Source organism: Girardinichthys multiradiatus, chromosome 18 (genome assembly GCF_021462225.1).
Source record: "Girardinichthys multiradiatus isolate DD_20200921_A chromosome 18, DD_fGirMul_XY1, whole genome shotgun sequence".
Classification (NCBI taxonomy): Eukaryota; Metazoa; Chordata; class Actinopteri; order Cyprinodontiformes; family Goodeidae; genus Girardinichthys; species Girardinichthys multiradiatus.
Genome location: NC_061810.1, coordinates 39,961,444 through 39,981,335, shown reverse-complemented (window position 1 = coordinate 39,981,335; position 19,892 = coordinate 39,961,444). Strand labels below are relative to the sequence as shown.

The 19,892-nt window shown below is 39.5% G+C and overlaps 1 protein-coding gene across 1 annotated transcript in view; it reads right to left on the bottom strand.

The window, feature by feature from the left end:
- Nucleotides 1-19,892, bottom strand: part of schip1 (schwannomin interacting protein 1) — a 419,733-nt gene that overhangs the window by 254,358 nt on the left and 145,483 nt on the right. Inside the window, exons 6-8 of the mRNA XM_047391638.1 lie at nt 12,813-12,877; nt 12,494-12,565; nt 10,757-10,892 (exon numbers count right to left, since the gene is read on the bottom strand). Coding sequence (XP_047247594.1) covers nt 10,757-10,892; nt 12,494-12,565; nt 12,813-12,877 — 273 coding nt within the window. The remainder of the gene's footprint in view (nt 1-10,756; nt 10,893-12,493; nt 12,566-12,812; nt 12,878-19,892) is intronic.

The following is a 19,892-nucleotide window of genomic DNA, read 5'->3' as shown; positions in this document are numbered from 1 at the left end:
TTCATTGCACACTAACTGAAATATTTCAGGTCTTTTATTGTCTTATACCGGATGATTGTGGCATACAGCTCATGAAAACCCAAAATTCCTATCTCACAAAATTAGCATATTGCATCCGACCAATAAAAGAAAAGTGTTTTTAATACAAAAAACGTCAACCTTCAAATAATCATGTACAGTTATGCACTCAATACTTGGTCGGAAATCCTTTTGCAGAAATGACTGCTTCAATGTGGCGTGGCATGGAGGCAATCAGCCTGTGGCACTGCTGAGGTCTTATGGAGGCCCAGGATGCTTCGATAGTGGCCTTTAGCTCATCCAGAGTGTTGGGTCTTGAGTCTCTCAATGTTCTCTTCACAATATCCCACAGATTCTCTATGGGGTTCAGGTCAGGAGAGTTGGCAGGCCAATTGAGCACAGTGATACCATGGTCAGTAAACCATTTACCAGTGGTTTTGGCACTGTGAGCAGGTGCCAGGTCGTGCTGAAAAATGAAATCTTCATCTCCATAAAGCTTTTCAGCAGATGGAAGCATGAAGTGCTCCAAAATCTCCTGATAGCTAGCTGCATTGACCCTGCCCTTGATAAAACACAGTGGACCAACACCAGCAGCTGACACGGCACCCCAGACCATCACTGACTGTGGGTACTTGACACTGGACTTCTGGCATTTTGGCATTTCCTTCTCCCCAGTCTTCCTCCAGACTCTGGCACCTTGATTTCCGAATGACATGCAGAATTTGCTTTCATCCAAAAAAAGTACTTTGGACCACTGAGCAACAGTCCAGTGCTGCTTCTCTGTAGCCCAGGTCTGGGGAATGCGGCACCTGTAGCCCATTTCCTGCACACGCCTGTGCACGGTGGCTCTGGATGTTTCTACTCCAGACTCAGTCCACTGCTTCCGCAGGTCCCCCAAGGTCTGGAATTGGCCCTTCTCCACAATCTTCCTCAGGGTCCGGTCACCTCTTCTCGTTGTGCAGCGTTTTCTGCCACACTTTTTCCTTCCCACAGACTTCCCACTGAGGTGCCTTGATACAGCACTCTAGGAACAGCCTATTCGTTCAGAAATGTATTTCTGTGTCTTACCCTCTTGCTTGAGGGTGTCAATAGTGGCCTTCTGGACAGCAGTCAGGTCGGCAGTCTTACCCATGATTGGGGTTTTGAGTGATGAACCAGGCTGGGAGTTTTAAAGGCCTCAGGAATCTTTTGCAGGTGTTTAGAGTTAACTTGTTGATTCAGATGATTAGGTTCATAGCTCGTTTAGAGACCCTTTAATGATATGCTAATTTTGTGAGATAGGAATTTTGGGTTTTCATGAGCTGTATGCCAAAATCATCCATATTAAGACAATAAAAGACCTGAAATATTTCAGTTAGTGTGCAATGAATCTAAAATATATGAATGTTAAATTTTCATCATGACATTATGGAAAATAATTAACTTTATCACAATATGCTAATTTTTTGAGAAGGACCTGTATATGAAATTGTTAGCTTTCATAAAATCCAAACCTGGAGGGAAATGAAGAACCTGGAGGGAAATTTTCTTCTATAAAAAAGGTAATTCGAACATACACTGCTGGCCAAAAAATAAAGTCACCTGGATTTAACTAAGCACATAGGTACGAGCCTCCCATTGGATAATTACTGCGTGGGCGATTATGTTTCAGCTGGCAACAAGTCATTTAACCCCAACTAGTGCAATAAATTTCTTCTCATTTCTTAAACAACCATGTTGAAAAACACATCCCGTGGTCGTGGAAAGATGTCAGTCTGTTTCAGACGGGTCAAATTATTGGCATGCATCAAGCAGAGAAACCATCTAAGGAGATTGCAGAAACTACCAAAATTGGGTCAAGAGCTGTCCAACGCATTATTAAAAACTGGAAGGATAATGGGAACCCATCGCCTTTGAGGAAGAAAAAACATCCTGAATGATCGTGATTGGCGATCGCTTAAACATTTGGTGAAATCAAATAGAAGAAAAACAACAGTAGAACTTCCGGGTATGTTTAATAGTGAAAGTAAGAGCATTTTCACACGCACAATGCAAAGGGAACTCAAGGATTGGGACTGAACAGCTGTGTAGCTTTAAGAAAACCACTAATCAGAGGCTAACCGGAAAAAAGGCTTCAATTTGCCAGGGAGCATAAAGATTGGAATCTGGAGCAATAGAAGAAGGTCATATGATCTGATGAGTCCAGATTTACCCTGTTCCAGAGTGATGGGCGCATCAGGGTAAGAAGAGAGGCAGGTGAAGTGATGCACCCATCATGCCTTGTGCCTACTTTACAAGCCTGTGGGGACAGTGCTATGATCTGGGGTTGCTGCAGGTGGTCAGGTCTGGGTTCAGCAACAGTATGTGTTCAAAGAATGAGGTCATCTGACTTCCTGAACATACTGAATGACCAGGTTATTATCAATGGATTTTTTCTTCCCTGACGGCACGGGCATATTCCAAGATGACAATGCCAGGATTCATCAGGCTCAAATTGTGAAAGAGTGGTTCACGGAGCATGAGACGTCATTCTCACACATGGATTGGCCACCACAGAGTCCAGACCTTAACCCCATTGAGAATCTTTGGAATGTGGTGGAGAAGGATTTGCGCAGCAGCCAGACTCGACTATCATCAATGTAAGATCTTGGTGAAAAATTAATGCAACACTGGGTGGAAATAAATATTGTGACATGATATTGTGAGCTTATCGAAACAATGCCACAGCGAATGTGTGCCGTAATCAAAGATAAAGGCGGTTCAATGAAAAATTACAGTGTGCAACCTTTTTTTTTTGCCAGGCAGTGAAATTCACAAATGAGAAAAGATTACGCAGAATATATTTCTGGTTTGCAAAATCATAAAAGAAGAACATATTCAAATTCAACAAAATACATAACTACCTTTGTTAATCTAAAGTAATATCACTGAATATGTTTTAAGCTGACACCATGATGGCTTAGTTGTTAGCACTACACAAGGCGGTCCTGGGTTGGAATCCCGGCCACTTCCCCAGTGGATTCGCTCCTCGTACTCCAGCTTTGTAATAGTTAAGAAGTAGGCAAGCCAGGGTAATTGGTTGTTCTAAATTGCCGTTTGAAGTGAATATGTGTGCACGTTTAGCCTTTTGTGTCTGTTGCACTGAGATAGACAGGTGACCTGTACAAGGTGTACACGGTCTCTCGTCCAGTGATCACTGGACATAGGCACTAACTTCCTTGTGACCCTTCACGAATAAGCAGATTAATAAGTGAATATTTTAAGATAGTACTAATGCTGGCTTTTGTTCAGGATGGAAAAAAAAACAACAGGAAAGAAAACAGTAAAAGGAAAGCAAATAGAATTACCTATTTAAATATATAAAGTACACAAGAAAAGAAAAGAGCTTTATTCTTTTTCAGCTCTTGAATTAGTTGCCTTGTGAAACAATCAACCGTAGTGCTTGCTGGGGTCATCCATTTGGGCCGACGGGGCTGCGCAGTTGAACATGCAGTGATTCGTTGCAGTGATGGACATCGAAGCTGACTGATTTAGAATCACCATTAGTAAATTCAAGGTATCCACTTGTTGCATGCAATACTGATTGAGTGTTTAATCCTGAGCTGTTTTGATTTGCTGTGCAAGTGTGCTGAATTGTGCAGCGTGGATATGATCAGCAAGGTGTGTGTGTTTTGTCCGGCTGATCCCAAGTCAGCCAGGAGTTAGAAGTTGGACTTTAAAGTTTTTCCATTCAAAGCGACAGCGGTCTGAGCCTTGTGGCCAGTTTTATTACTGGAGATTTTCCACATAGTTTCCGCCTCAGAGTTTTATTATCCTTTGTTCGAGATTTGGGGCAATCAGCTGCTAGTGGCTAAGAGCGCAGCCCACCGTCTACCAGCTGATCGCCGCAATCGAGACATCAGCACACCAGGAGGGCTTCTCTTTCCAAGTTAACCTGAATTGCACACTTTGTCCATAAAGCTGCTGGTTTGATCTTCATAGACATGCAATGCACGTATATTTTCTTTTATTATTATTGTTAGGTAGTCAATTTTATCCCCTTTGTGTAGAATAGTGCTTGTTAGTTAGGTGGTGGTATATCAGGGTTATATGGCTTCAATAAATTTTCACATAAATATTTAAGAGAAGCGTTTGTGTTTATTTAGTGCAAGAGTGATTTATCTGTCAAAATAAGGTCAAAGTTCCCCCACCTTCGGTGAAGCGATTGAATCAACAGTGACATTTAGTGATTTTGGTTAATATTGATCAATTATTAATGATAAATAACTAATTGTAATTAGTAAGAGCTTTGACCCCACAATTACAACACCAGAGGACAGCTCTGATTTCTATTCGTAAATAACGATTTTTGATTAAGAAATTATTTTTGTAAATTATAATTTTAAATTATGATTTTTGATAAATATTAATTAATCAATAATCATAGTCCTTACATGCTCCTTTCCAAACAATTTGCTGACAGAACACAAACCAGCCTTTATGAGACAGGGCCTCCCTCTAGTGTCAAAATATGCCTATTACATCCCAGATGTAAAATCAACACCAAAGGAATGGACAGCTCCCCTATTCACAATGCAAAGTGTAGAAAGAAATCTTAAAAACAACCGGAGATTTTCAAACTCATGTGCAGACCCAATATCTTTGGAACTTACTCTCTGGATTCTAATTTCTCAAGTAATTTAGAGGCAATACTGCTAGAAAAACATTTAGCCCATCCCCAAACAGAATTGATTGATGCCTCGTAATATAAGGGCATTTGTCTTCTAGTCAGTGTAAAATTGAAGCTGCAGTGGTCTGTGTCTCCACATGCCTCTTGCCTCCGTGTGTGTGTATGTGTAGGTGGCCTGGCTGGCTATGCCGACGTGGCACGGTATTATGAAACAATAAAATTTAGACAGCTGATTCATATCTGAGCATAAAGGCCAGAGTTTTGTTAGGTTCCCCCTTTAATGAAACTCATAATTCTGCCTCCCTCTGTGGTGCTGTTACAGAGCGCAAGGATCGATCACAAAGAGAGATATCCAACTTACAGCATGAAAGATCATTTTCACACACAAGAGTTGCATGTCGATCAAAGAAACACACCCACACAAATGTCTTCATACATCAGTGCACTTACAGTGCCTTGTAAAAGTATGCGTACCACTTGAACATTTTGGCATTTTGGCTAGTAACAGCACAAACCTTGATGTATTTTCTGGGGATCTCATGTGATAAACAAATTAGCAGATAATGGTGAAGAATGGGTGATCAAATAAAATTTAGGGTCATTGTCCTGCTAGAGATTGAACTTTCACCCCAGTTTTACATCTTTTGCAGTCTTTAACAGGTTTTCTACAATCCCAATTCCAATGATGTTTGGAAGCTGTGCAAAACATTAATATAAAACAGAATACATGCAAATCCTGTTTAACCTGTATGCAATTGAATACACTACAAAGACAAGATACTCAATATTCAGAGTGATAAACTTTATTGTTTTTTGCAAATATTCACTCATTTGAATTTGAGTGTGATGGCACATTGGTGACCTGTCCATGCTGTACCCCACCTCTTGCCTAGACCCCTGGAGATTGGCACCAGCTTCCCCCTGACCCTGTATGAAAAAAACAGGCTTAGAAAATGGATAGATGGATGGATGGATGTTTGTAACACATTCCAAAAAAGCTGGGATAGGAGCATCTTTACCACTGTTTTGCATCACCTTTCCTTTTAACAATAAGCATTTGTGAACTAGTTGTAACTTTGTAGGTGGAATTCTTTTCCATTTTTGCTTGATTTTATAACTTAAGCTCCTCAACAGTCCAGCTCCATTGAAGTATTTTGCACTTCTTAATGAGGCACACATTTTCAATGGGAGACAGGTCTGCAGACAGCCAGTCTAGTACCAGCACCGTTTTACTACGAAGCCATGCTGTGGTAACACGTGCAGAATGTGGCTTGGCATTGTTTTGATGAAATAAGCAGGGATGTCTCTGAAAAAGACAATGCTTGGAAGGCAGCATATGTTACTCCAAAACCTGTATGTTTCTTTCAGCATTAATGGTGCCTTCACCAATGTGCAAGTTACCCATGCCATGGGCACTAACACACCCCCATACCATCACGGATCCTGTTATTTGAACTTTGGGCTGATAAAAATTTGGATAGTCTTTTTCCCTTTGGCCAAGAGGACACAACATCCATGATTTCCAAAAGACAATTTGAAATGTGGACTCGTCAGATCGCAGCAGGTTAATTTTTAACTTTTATTTGTAGATATAGCGACAAACTGTGTGAACTGAAAATGATTTTCCTGAGCTCACATGGTAATATCCATAACAAAATGATGTTGGTTTTTAATGCAGTGCCTCCTGAGGGATATAAAGTAACTGGCATTCTGTGTTGGTTTTTGGCCTAGCTGCTTACTTGCAGAGATTTCTCCAGATTTTCTGAATCTTTTGATGATATCATGGACTGTAGATGATGAAATCCCTATTTTCTTTGCTATTTAATGTCGATAAAATTTGTTCTTAAACTGTTGGACTATTTGCTCAAACAGTTTCTCACAACGTGGAGAACCTTGCCCCATCCTTGCTTGTGAATGACAGAACCTTTTGGAGGATGCTTGTCTTATGACCAATCATGACACTCACCTGTTTCAAGTTAACCTGTTCACCGGTGGGATGTTCCAAACAGCTGTTTTCCGAGCAACTTTCCCAGTCTTTTATTGCCTCTATCCCAGCTTTTTTGGAGTGTGTTGCAAGCATCAATCTCAAAATGAATGAATATTTGCAATAAAACAATTACGTTTATTAGTTTTATTATTTAATATCTTGCCATTTTAATGTAATCTATTGCATATAGGTTGAACAGGATTTGCAAATCATTGTATTTTATTTTTATTTTTGTTGTACACAATGTGTCCCAGCTTCATTAGAATTGGGTTTGTACCGGCATTGCTCTGTATTTAGCTCAGATCTTTCTATCTTTAACCTATTTCTTTGTCACTGCTGAAGAAAAGCATCCCACAGCATGATGCTGCCACCACCAAATTTCACCATAGGGATAGTTATGGTTTATACTTAGGTCATATTACACAGAGGGTTGACTCTATTTATCAATTAGATCATTTTTCAAGCTACTTTTTGCACCAAATTGTATTTGGGGGTATCAGAGTAAAAAAGGGCTGAATCCAAATGCACACCACATGTTAGAGAGTCTTTTTGTTAAATTTTGAAAGTCATGTATATTTTCCTTCTAATTCACAATTATCCACTACTTTGTGTTTGCCTATCACAAAAGTATTCAAGAAATTACATAAAGTTTGTCATTGTGAGAAAAATCTAAATGTGAAAAAACCTTAAGGGATATGAATACTTTTCCAAGAAATTGTATCAGACTCTGTCATACAGTTTGCTTTGGTCAAAGACTGTCGTTGAAGTCACAAAGGTTACAAATCCAATCACTTTAGAGATGGTTAATGCATCTTTGAGTCAGGGTAAAATATGACCCCATTCCTCGTGAGTGGTTGCGTTTGTGCATGTGCACGTTGAGGATGAATAGCCGCCTCAACAGAAATGAATCAGAGAAAAATTCAAACACAGGGGAGCCGGAGCGCCCTCCAAAAGCATTACTGTACAGAAATATTTCAACAAAAAGAAAGGGAGAAACAGAGAGAGAGAGTGACGGTGTGTGAAGCGAGACAGAGTTTATACTGGACTATTGTAATCCATCAACTATATAGAAAAAAACTGTATCACTCAATATGAGCCTTTTTTTTGATTCACATCGAGAGAGAGCAGATCTACAGGATCAGCACATTCAACCAGTGAACTAAGGTCTTTTTTTCATCTCCCTCTCCTCTCCACTGCTCCATCCCCCTTGACCTTAGGGTCTAAATGCATTCACACAATTCACTCTGATTTTCCCTCAGTGAAGATCATCTGCCCCTGTCAGCAGGTCTAAGTCACAAAGCTAAGCAATTCCCGGCCATCCCAAAGGTTCTCAATACAACCAGTGTTTTATATATATATATATATATATATATTTTTTTTTTGTATGAATGTGTGTACACTATACAGTCCTGGATGACTCCATCCACAACCTTCATGACCTGTATAGTCAATGACTGCTGAACAGGGCTACCTGACAGTTCTGGAGTACATACTTCTTTCAGCTGCTTGCAACTCTCAATTGTTTTCAGTCATAATCAATCTAACCCCTGCATTATCTACAAGAATCCAAATCAAACAGTCTCCTCCAGCAGCAATTGAGCAGACATATACCACCTAAATCCTATACTCCCAGCCATCTCTGGGATTTAACCTGCCTGTTGAGTTCAGCCTCAGAGATTAGTAGGTAAGTGTACAGACACTTGCTATTCAGCCAGCAGCGTGCAGACAAGGCCAGCGTAGAATTATAATGACCACAATAGAGGCAGTAGAGAAAATCCAGAGGATTTACTACGGTTTCGTTAAGTGGTATTCGGGCTGAATGAGAATGGCTGTTGCACCAATTTCCACTGTCAGTGTGCCTTTGCTGTGTGAAAATGTGTGCCTTTGTGAATGTGTTTGACTAAATCCTTTTATATTTACTCTTTGGCTGAGATTGGATTTGAGTTTGCATTAGAAAGAGTTTTAACTTGAACTTGCTGCCCTCTTCTGGGAAAACTTGATACTACATGAACAGTTTTTCATAGGAGGCACAATATGATTTAACAATGTCAGTCAGTCATTTTCTACCACTTATTCCATAGTGGGTCACGGGGAAGCTGGTGCCTATCTCCAGCAGTCTATGGGCGAGAGGCAGGGTACACCCTGGACAGGTCACCAGTCCATCACAGGGCAACACAAACAACCATGCACACACTCATTCGTACACCTAAGGGCGATTTAGAGATACCAATTAACCTAACAAGCACATCTTTGGACTGTGGGAGGAAGCCGGAGTACCTGGTGAGAACCCACACATGCACAGGGAGAACATGCAAACTCCATGCAGAAAGACCCCTGGCTGGGAATTGAACCCAGGACCTTCTTGCTGCAAGGCAACAGTGCTACCAACTGTGCCACCGTGCAGCCAGGATTTAACAATGTTTCAAATCTTAAGATTTTAGAAAAAAAAAAGGTAATAAAATGAAGATAAAGTTAAAAAAGGCTCCTCATCTTGCACACACAAACACACATTTTAAATACACACAGACAGGAATAAGTTGAGGCATTTATATGAAAGTTGATAAATTTAAACCTACTCGCCAGACTTTTCTGCAGCCTGTCGCATTTTATAATAGTTTTTACTGTTTCTTGTTAATTGTTATTTAATCAAGGTAAAATTTGCCACCTCAAAAAATGCTTTTATACTGAGATGTCTCATCTAACATCACATTTCTTTTGGGTATGTCTGTTTTCATTTTGTTGTTGCTTTTGTCCTGTTTTTGCATGCCTCGAGTAAAATGCCTGCTTTAGTCTTCAATGAGAACACGGATTTCAGGAAAATCTGGCAATAAAATACATAGATCCAGTTTGTAAAAAAGATAAGGGTAGATATATTTTATTATTAAAGATCTTTATCGATCATTTTGAGCCAAGTTATTGTGAAAACCATATGGTTTGGTGGGTACGTTCATTACAATTCTTTTCTAGTCTCAGAAATACTGCATCAACAACTACTTCCACTGAAGTCAACAGGCAGACAGACCTATACTGAGCCCGTTGCTATTAGTTAGCCTTACCATGCATGTATCTGCAGTATATCCAAAACAATTATCGTTATTCCACTAAAGGGAAGAAGTAAGAAGAAAATACCATTGCTCTGCATTAGAAAGACAGATGTTCAAGTCAACTAAAACAGCACAAGACCAGCCTTCATACAGTGCCACTGTACTGGCAAATCACGCAGCTATTTAGGGTGATATTAGCAGAATATGAGATTTACTCATTATACAAGGGTGAATATAGCTTTGGAGTCATCTGAGTCAAACTCTAGCTTAAACATGTCAGGCTTAACCACTGTAATTTAAATTTAACTGCAATGCTTCACAAACAAAATTTGTCAAAATTTGTTTGCCCACCATAATGTTTACTACCGCCAGTTGATAAACTGTCTTTTTTGATGTCATCAATCCAAAGCACAATTCGCAAATGAATCATAATTAAAACAGAACTGCCTATTGCATTCATCATTAAGGTAAGCTACAGGTTTTACACCTTAGAGGAGCAAAGATTGACATAAACTTAGCAAACAACAACTCAATTTAATTCCACAATCAGGGCGGCCAAAATCTTAGCCAAAGGAGAAGGATAACAACAAAGCCATTCTACAACTGACACAAACAATTTGACTTGCAAATGAAGATTAAACTTCATAAAATATTTGTTTCTTTATTTACCTGAAACACAACGTCAACGGCAACATTGATCATGCCACATGTTTCTCCACCTGTACTCGATATGTTATTGCTTGTGTAACAGTCCTGCAGGCATTTGTTGTTTGACATCTACAAAGTTAATATAAAACTAAAGCAGAAAACATTTTTCAGCATCTTTCAGACTTTTATGGGCCTTTTAAAATGGTAATACAGATTTAAGTTTTAACATAAACAAAATAGTACAGCAACAACTAGCCGGCGTCATTTCTTTGCAACAATCTGAGAAAAATCAAATACACACGCTCATAGACCCAGCCTTCTTAAACACAGTCATTCATGTGACATTTTGGCATGTTGTCTGCATGCCTGATATTTGTAATGGAGAATATGTCTGACACATGGATGACTTACAGGGGTGCTGCCATCTGACAGAGTCATCATGCTGATTGACATGCTCATCTTGTCAGAGGAGTAGAGCGAAGGTGGGGAGGGGCTCCTTTTCTCCACTTCCTGTCTCTGCAGAAAGTCTCGCCAAGCCCGCTGGATACTATGCAGGAGGATGAAGGGAAAATGTGACAAAGCACAACAACGGATGATGATCTAGGCTTTTCTGAAAAATAATTTCACTTTAGCTAAAGGATAAATTTTCTCATGACTGGATTATACACACTAACACTTCTAATTCCAGACTTTCTCATGTGGATGTGGCATTAAAGTCACCTGGAGCAGTGACTTTCAAACCTTGTAAGGGGGCAGAAATGAAGACTGAGACCCTTCACCGATACACACAGAACCAACGAAATATGAAATCTCCTGCTGAAGTTGTTTTCCATTAAAGATTTAGGTACTTACCATTACTTTCTTAAGCTAAAATCATGGATGGATGGATGGATGGATGGATGGATGGATGGATGGATGGATGGATGGGCTGATGGACAAACAGACAGATCTTTAAATGGATGGATACATTGATGAACTGCTGAATAAATGGATGAATGGACAAAATAATGGACAGTTGGATTGATGAAAGGTGCTTAAACAAAGTTGTTGAACAGATTAATAGATGAATGAATGGATAGGTGATTTATTAGCATACTAATGGATTAATGGACCGAAAAATGGAGGGATAGATAGAATGATGGATGGATGAATTGACAGATGAACTGATCGACTGGTACAAGGATGGATACAAATGGACACATAAACGTATAAATAAATCAATATATATAGATAAGAGGAATGGATGAACAGACTGATCAATGGACAGTTGGGCCAAAAGGCAAATTGATGAATGGATAAGAAGATGGATGAATAGATGGATGTGTGGTCTGAGTGGAGCAACTTTCTAGATTTAGATATGTATCAAGAGGTAAAGGGAGGAAGGTCTTGAAAAAATATTTTCATATAGATTTTCATAATAATCCAGAACTGAAAATAACACAAAGAAATTCTAGTATTTTCCCAATATTTTTAGGATGCAAGATATTAGTTTTATCAAGCTTTCCTTCTCGTCTTTATACTCACTCATTTACCTCCTCAGTTTCTACATCAGCTTAATCCAGTTTGGGGTGGCAGGGGAGGATGGACCCCGCCATCAACAAAAGATGGTGGGGTCCAGCCTGACCAGGTCACTAGGTCACCCCAAAACTCACAAACACACGCATTCTCTAAGAGGAAATTACCTGTAACTTAGCCTGTCTATCTGTTCATTTTCTATGCCTAATCTTGCACCCATTTCCCACAGTCAATGGGCAATCCAACAAGAGGCAGCACAGAGATACGAAGGACAAAAAATCATTAACACAAATACACATACTCTCATACCTAATGGCCATTTAACATAGTCTATTAACCTAAAATGCCTGTCTTTAGACACTGGCAGGAAGTCTGAGATACTGCTGAAAACACACAAAGAAAGGTGGAAAACTCGAGCCCAAATTGAAAAAAAGCCCAAGCAGAAATTGTAACTGCTCTTAATTACAGTTATTATTGTGAAATTTATTTTTTATGACCATGTAAAAAGGTTCTTGATCCTTGAGTTGGGGCCTAATGACCCAGTGCAATGGCAAAAATGCATATGAAAATGTGTAATTTTTTCCCTCTGCTATAACGTAAACCTTTGGCAAACCTTTTAAACTGTATACTCACATCAACACCTTGGTCTCCATAGGTGGCAGGTTGATATTGATGTTGTTTTCCATGTCCATTGTCAGATGATTTCTAGGCCAGAGAAAAGAGGACACAGGCATACAAGTTCAATCCGGGTTATAAGTAATTAAACAGCGATGACTGGGTCCCAAGAGCAGAAAACATGTCTGTGTCTTTGTATTTTGAACAGAAGCAGAATGCTTATTCAGCAAATTACATTATGAATGTGTGTGTGTGTGTGTATATATAGAAAGACATAAATGTGTGTTTATGTGTGTGTGGGTGTGTGCTTGTGTATGTGTATGGAAAGAAAACCCACCTCTGCAACTGGAGAGCTTCATTATTAACATGCTTGCAACCACTCTGGAGGCTTTTCAGCTGATCCTGCATGAATGAGACAAAAAGAAAAAACAATGAGTCAAGAAGACAGAAACCAGCTGACATCTTGGACATCAGAACTACTCCCCTGAATGAATGAGGCAAAACGTGCTGTAGATAAGCAATCATTTTATTTCTGATTTCTAAACGTCGAACGTCAACCAGCACCCTCAGATCGGTGTCATGTTTTCATGTGAAGTTCTTGAAAAACACTGAAAAAACTGCTGCTTCAATATTTTTCTAATCAATCAGCCGGGAGGCAACGCATGGAAGATGCATTGAGACATCCTTTATATACGGCACCGTTGCACAGATGTGGCAGACAGTTTGAAGACAAAGCCATAAAATTTTATTGTTTACTAAAATAACTTTTAGCTCTCCACTCCTTTCCTCATTAGCTGCTAACCTCCCCTTTGCTTGGTTCTTGTGTTTTAATAGTGCTGTATAATGAGGACAGGCCTGCCTCCATGTAACTGAGCAAACTAATTCAATTATGGAAGACCAGCAAAGTTTAAGTGGAGCAATTCTTCCGGATGAGTCAAGAAGGTCACATCAGGGCACCAATCATCCACCAGCTTCAACACAGTGCACTAATGTGTGTTTCCAGTCAAATTCTTCATTACTATTTGACTTTCTGAATAATGACTGCATAATGACCTAATCATTAAGAAATATATGGCATCTATTAGATGGCAGATTGAGTAATAAAGAAGGCCAGTAAAAGAAATATATCACATCTATTAGATGAAGTGCTGCACTAAGATGAATGTTTACTCTAGTGTTTACTTTATGATTTGATCTCTAATGTTATTTGTTACATAATAATATACAGTGCCTTACCAACCTTCAGAGCATTATACTCGAATTCTAGGTGACAGACTAACATACAATAGTGCACACTTGGATAAAGAATGAAACATTGTTTTGTTCTAATAAAAACCTTAAGATTGTTGTGTACATGTATTTAAATTCATCCCAATTTACTTTGATGCTACTTAACAAAGACAACCGCAAAGTCAACTTGTTAAAGAACATTAGTGAACAAACAGCATCATGAAGACCAACGAAGACACCAGACTGATTAGAGATAAAGAGAATAAGGCAGCAGTCTGGAAATAAGCAACATATAAAGACTGAGTGAAACAGCAGCAATAAATGAGGAGGTGTGTGTGTGTGTGTGTGTGTGTGTGTGTTGTTTTAGGTAATCAACTTCCTAGGAGACTGAACGAGCAGATCATTTCAATTTCCTCTTAGAGTTACAGATGGTCCCGTCACAGTGCTAACCAGACAAACGATTATCCCACCTCAGAATTAAGCACACATGCCCACCCAGACACACAGCCTTAAAGGTACTCCCAAACACCCACACACACTTATCATTATACATCTTAAACTCAACTTATACATCCTAAACTCAACTGAGAGTTGCACCCATTGCACTTTTGGATTGATACTAAATATTTCTAAATAGACTGCAGGAAGAAATTGGGATCAAAAGCAAACTGAAAGTTAAACCCAAAAGATTACCCACTGGTGTCTAGGGGAGAAATAGTATCCAAACAATGGAAATCAAATTTATTAACCAATGGAGGCCTGGATTTGGAGTCACACACAAAATTAAAGTGGAAAAACACACTTCAGGCTGATCCAACTTTGATGTAATGTCCTTAAAACAAGTCAAAATGAGGCTCAGTATTGTGTGTGGCCTCCACGTGTCTGTATGACCTCCCTACAACGCCTGGACATGCTCCTGATGAGACGGCGGATGGCTTCCTGAGGGATCTCCTTCCAGACCTGGACTAAAGCATCCGCCAACTCCTGGACAGTCTGTGGTGCAACGTGATGTTGGTGGATGGAGCGAGACATGATGTCCCAGATGTGTTCAATCGGATTCAGGTCTGGGGAACGGGCGGGCCAGTCCATAGCTTCAATGTCTTCATCTTGCAGGAACTGCTGACACACTCCAGCTACATGAGGTCTAGCATTGTTGTGCATTAGGAGGAACCCAGGGCCAACCGCACCAGCATATGGTCTCACAAGGGGTCTGAGGATCTCATCTCGGTACCTAATGGCAGTCAGGTTACCTCTGGCGAGCACATGGAGGGCCGTGCGGCGCTCCAAAGAAATGCCACCCCACACCATTACTGACCCACTGCCAAACCGGTCATGCTGAAGGATGTTGCAGGCAGCAGATCACTCTCCACGGTGTCTCCAGACTCTGTCACGTCTGTCACATGTGCTCAGTGTGAACCTGCTTTCATCTGTGAAGACCACAGGGCACCAGTGGCAAATTTGCCAATCCTGGTGTTCTCTGGCAAATGCCAAGCGTCCTGCATGGTGTTGGGCTGTGAGCACAACCCCCATTTGTGGATGTCGGGCCCTCATACCATCCTCATGGAGTCGGTTTCTAACCGTTTGTGCAGACACATGCACATTTGTGACCTGCTGGAGGTCATTTTGCAGAGCTCTGGCAGTGCTCCTCCTGTTCCTCCTTGCACAAAGGTGGAGGTAGCGGTCCTGCTGCTGGGTTGTTGCTCTCCTACGGCCTCCTCCACGTCTCCTGGTGTACTGGCCTGTCTCCTGGTAGCGCCTCCAGGCTCTGGACACTACGCTGACAGACACAGTAGACCTTCTTGCCACAGCTTGCATTGATGTGCCATCCTGGATGAGCTGCACTACCTGAGCCACTTGTGTGGGTTGTAGAGTCCGTCTCATGCTACCACGAGTGTGAAAGCACCACCAACATTCAAAAGTGACCAAAACATCAGCCAGAAAGCATAGGTACTGAGAAGTGGTGTGTGGTCCCCACCTGCAGAACCACTCCTTTATTGAGTGTGTCTTGCTAATCGCCAAAGATTTCCCCCTGTTGTCTATTCCATTTGAATAATATCATGTGAAATTGATTGTCAATCAGTGTTGCTTCCTAAGTGGACAGTTTGATTTCACAGACGTTTGATTTACTTGGAGCTATATTGTGTTGGTTAAGTGTTCCCTTTATTTTTTTGAGCAGTGTATATATGTGTGTATATATATAGTATATACACAAACCAATGTCTGAATTGTGCTTGAATGCACCATAAAAGTGCAGCTGTTGGGAAATCTCCTGCCATCTGGGGGACACCTCTGAACGCATGCTGCTGTGTGTGGCACTTCGGGCTGGTTGAATGCTGCAGGTAGCTGGATTTCGAATTTAGCTAATTTTTCTCCAGTATCAGTAACGTTTACATTTGGCTTGAAGTTGTTTCAGGTAAGTAATTAAGTTCAGTATAGAGCAACCTATGTACTGTTTTGCTGTTAGAAAAAAATGTTATAATGCTTTGGTTCAGTCAACCTTTCTTTCTCCATTGTCAGTATAGCTGAACGAGTAACCTTAATATTCCCAAATCGCAGTTTGGTTATAGCTAATTTGCTTTGGTAGCATTTGATAAAGTTTTGCGTTGGACTTTATAGTTAAGCACTTTTGTCTGCACATAAACATTCTGCATGTGTTCAGATTTTAAATTATGTATTAATTCGGTACATGTGTGTACCTAACTGAAATGTCTGCAATTGCAGATTTTCAGTACAAATTTGTGTACCATTATACCCCTACCGGTGACTAGTTGCAGTACAGATAAAAGGTACCACACATGTTAAAAAATAGGCATGCTCCACACTCAAAAGCATCACTAATATAATTCCGTCTTAGGGTGAGTCTTGTTGATTCACCCAGTTCTATACTTGTTGATGTAGATTCAAGAAATTCATTTTTCTGCAGTGTTTAGCTATGATCAGGTATTGCATGCTTTAAAAAGAATCATGGGTTAAAAATAATTGAAACTTGCGATTGCCATTTCTGGAAAATATTCTGCCAAGGCTACTTAAGGTTTTTGCACTATATTTCTATAGAGTGGGACCATCTAATGGAACTTTTTATTACCTAGAACGTTTTCTATACTACTCCAAACATGAAAAAAAAAAAAACTTGTGTTGTGCCTGTGAAGGGGAAGACTGCTGCAGGAACAAACATGTACAGCAGTTTTATAATTTCTCTATTGGTTACAATTTTCAATTTGCATGTATAAACTATCAAAAGGTGTATTGAATCAGAATTATATCTTCTCTACTTCCTCATCACTCTTTTTAAAGTGATCGGATATGTATTTGTACTAGAGAAGCTGAACCTCTAACACTGGTATCCGTATATCAATATATAACACCTAAGCAAAGTCCTGACCTCAGCAGGACATTTATGAGCCAAATACATGGCACGGACTTTCAAATCTATAGAGTAAAATTTTGTATTTATCATGTATTAAATAAAAAAAGATTAACATATTTTTAAAGTCATTTAATTTTCACTCCTACAAAACTACTTCCTTCACCATAAGTGTATGTATATTAATCAAACGCTGTCTTATTATACAATTCTGATCATCTAATTTTTAGGAAGAGAATGCCAAAAAAGTGCTGGAACATAAACTAAAGGTTTGCATAATTTAGAGGCAGGGTAGACAGGAAATCTATAGTCATTTTGGGCTCTGGCAGTACCAAGAAGACTTGTATTGATTTGTGTGTGTATATATGTGTCTTGTGTGAGCAGATATGTGTGCTGGTAAATTTATGGTACAGAGAGAACAGGATGCAGAGTGGAAGGGGAGCTGATGCAGAAGAGAACTCGAACCAAGTGGATAGAACAGAACAACAAGGGAAACAGGTACAGAAGACAAATGCATGTCAACTACTGCACTCAGCAGAGAACTGTTTAATTAGAAGGAGGGTAGTTTAGGTGTGGACCAGGGTTTTATCAAAGTTTTTTCTTTTTTTTTTTTTCTTTTTCCAGCACCTGTGGCCTTCATCTTTGCTATTTTTTGAAAATATAGGAAGAGAGGAGGAAGACATGCAGCACAGGGCTCCAGGGTCGGGACTCGAACCTGGGATGGCTGCGTCAAGGACTGAGGCCTACATAAATGGGTTGCGTTTTAAAAAGTTACGGTTTCAAAAATGTAAATATTTTAATTTGTAGTGTCCCTAGGCTTTAAAGTCTAATGGTCGTAAGGAGAAAAGAGTAGCTGAGTGCTGCCCCTCCCACACCTGTTGCTGCACACTGCAGGTCAGCTGGCTGAGTAAAGCTGCTACACTTTTTCTTTTCTTATGAAAAAGACAAATTTTTCTGATTTTATGTTGTGAAAACATACAGTCATAGTTTGGAAATTAAAGAAGAACCTACCATAATTCAGGTAGCATTGTTGTGTGACAAGAACTGGTAAGCAATCTGACAAACTAATCAAGTAATTTCATCTGTTGGACTCCCAATGTTAGCCTATAAAGTGCAGAATGTTTATATTTATGCAAAAAGCAGTTGAACAACACTACTGCTTTTACCCGGTGTTTATTCTGTATTTTTGTAATGTAATAATAGGTGCCTGACCAGTTTCCTGATCTGAATCCTGATCATTGCATTTCAGTGTAGGAATCCCTGAAAAAACTCAGCTTCGGAGTTCTTCGTCTACTGTCATTTTGTCCCCCGCACAAACAGCAAGATATGCAGCCAGTTCTCGACATTAAATTTTACAACATCAATAAAACTGAGGAAGTATGACCTTCTCCTCAAGTTTTTTTTTTTGTTTACACTCAATTAACTGAAACCATTGTGAAAAATATTAAACCTAATATTATCAACAAGGCACTTCAAAACGGCATTAACATACGAGTTAACCTAGCATCTGAGCAAACTCCTCTGTATGTAAACATCATTACTAAAATATTGTTAGTTTATTGTACACTGTGGCTTTATGTGTTGAAGGAGATGTAAGTTTAGAAACAAATGATAAAGCAATACATACATTAGTGAACTTGGTGTCAGAACTTTATAGCAGACTTAATCCTGCGCTGAAGCAGCATATTATAGCTGTCCTGCAGAAGTTTCAGTTGGCACAAAATACCTGTTAATATCAAGAAAGACAAACTATTGTGTCCTGAATGCCATTATTGAATGAGTTAAGTGTAAAACTAATGAAACATAGCATGCCTTTTTACTGAACTTTAAAAGCTACTGAGTTGTCAACCATTTACACTGCCTGTCGAATAAAAGTCCCGACCTGAAAAGAGAAAAGGTAAGAGCCTTCCATGGAATAATTACTACATGGATGATAATATTTTAGCTGCCAAAAATGTATTTAACCCCAGATGATTCAGTTAGTAGCATCTCATTTCTTAAAAAAACAACAGAAACTACTAAAACTGGGTTGAGAACTGTCCCGTACATTATTAGAAACTGAAAGGATAATGCAGAACTATTATCTTTGCGGATGAAAGGCGGTCAGAAGAAAATGTTTAATAATCGTTCTAGACAATCACTTAAAAGGAAGAGGAGATGAACATCTGCAGATTAATAAACAACTGAAGGAGCCTGAAACCATAACAAGGGTTTACATTTTGAAGGTTATTTGTTTGAAAACTGTTATTGCATCTTTTATACTATTAATGGGATAATTTCACCTCTCATCTGTTTATCTTTGAGATACATTAAGTTAATTTAAAAATATTAAGCTCAGAGCAAAATAAAACAGTTATGAGTGCACAAGAGGAAACTTGAGCAAACATGAAACAGAGGGGAAAGCAGCATGTAGACTCACTTATGTGAAATCAGTGACTACATTAAGACATAGCTTGGCTCTGTTCCTAAAAACTTCACATTATATCAGATATTTTAGTTTTCCTGGAGAGTACACAATAATCAACCTGCATCTGTCATCTCCTGATGCCAAAGCAGCCTGCTTTGATTTAAATGCTAGTTCCAGTTTTAGCTCAGAGATACCATAAATCCATGTTACAAAGATGTACATGTTGCAAACATACCTCTTGGTCTGCTCAGAATGAACTTTATGCTATATTAGCAGGACGCAGCAATGCTGTTCTGTGCTCTAAGCTTCTGTGGGTAAGGGTTCCAGCAAGTTTGTTTGCATATGCGTGCACTGGTTAACGTAATTTAGCTATTAAAATTATATTGAAGTTTGTCAAAACATACAGCCACCACAGA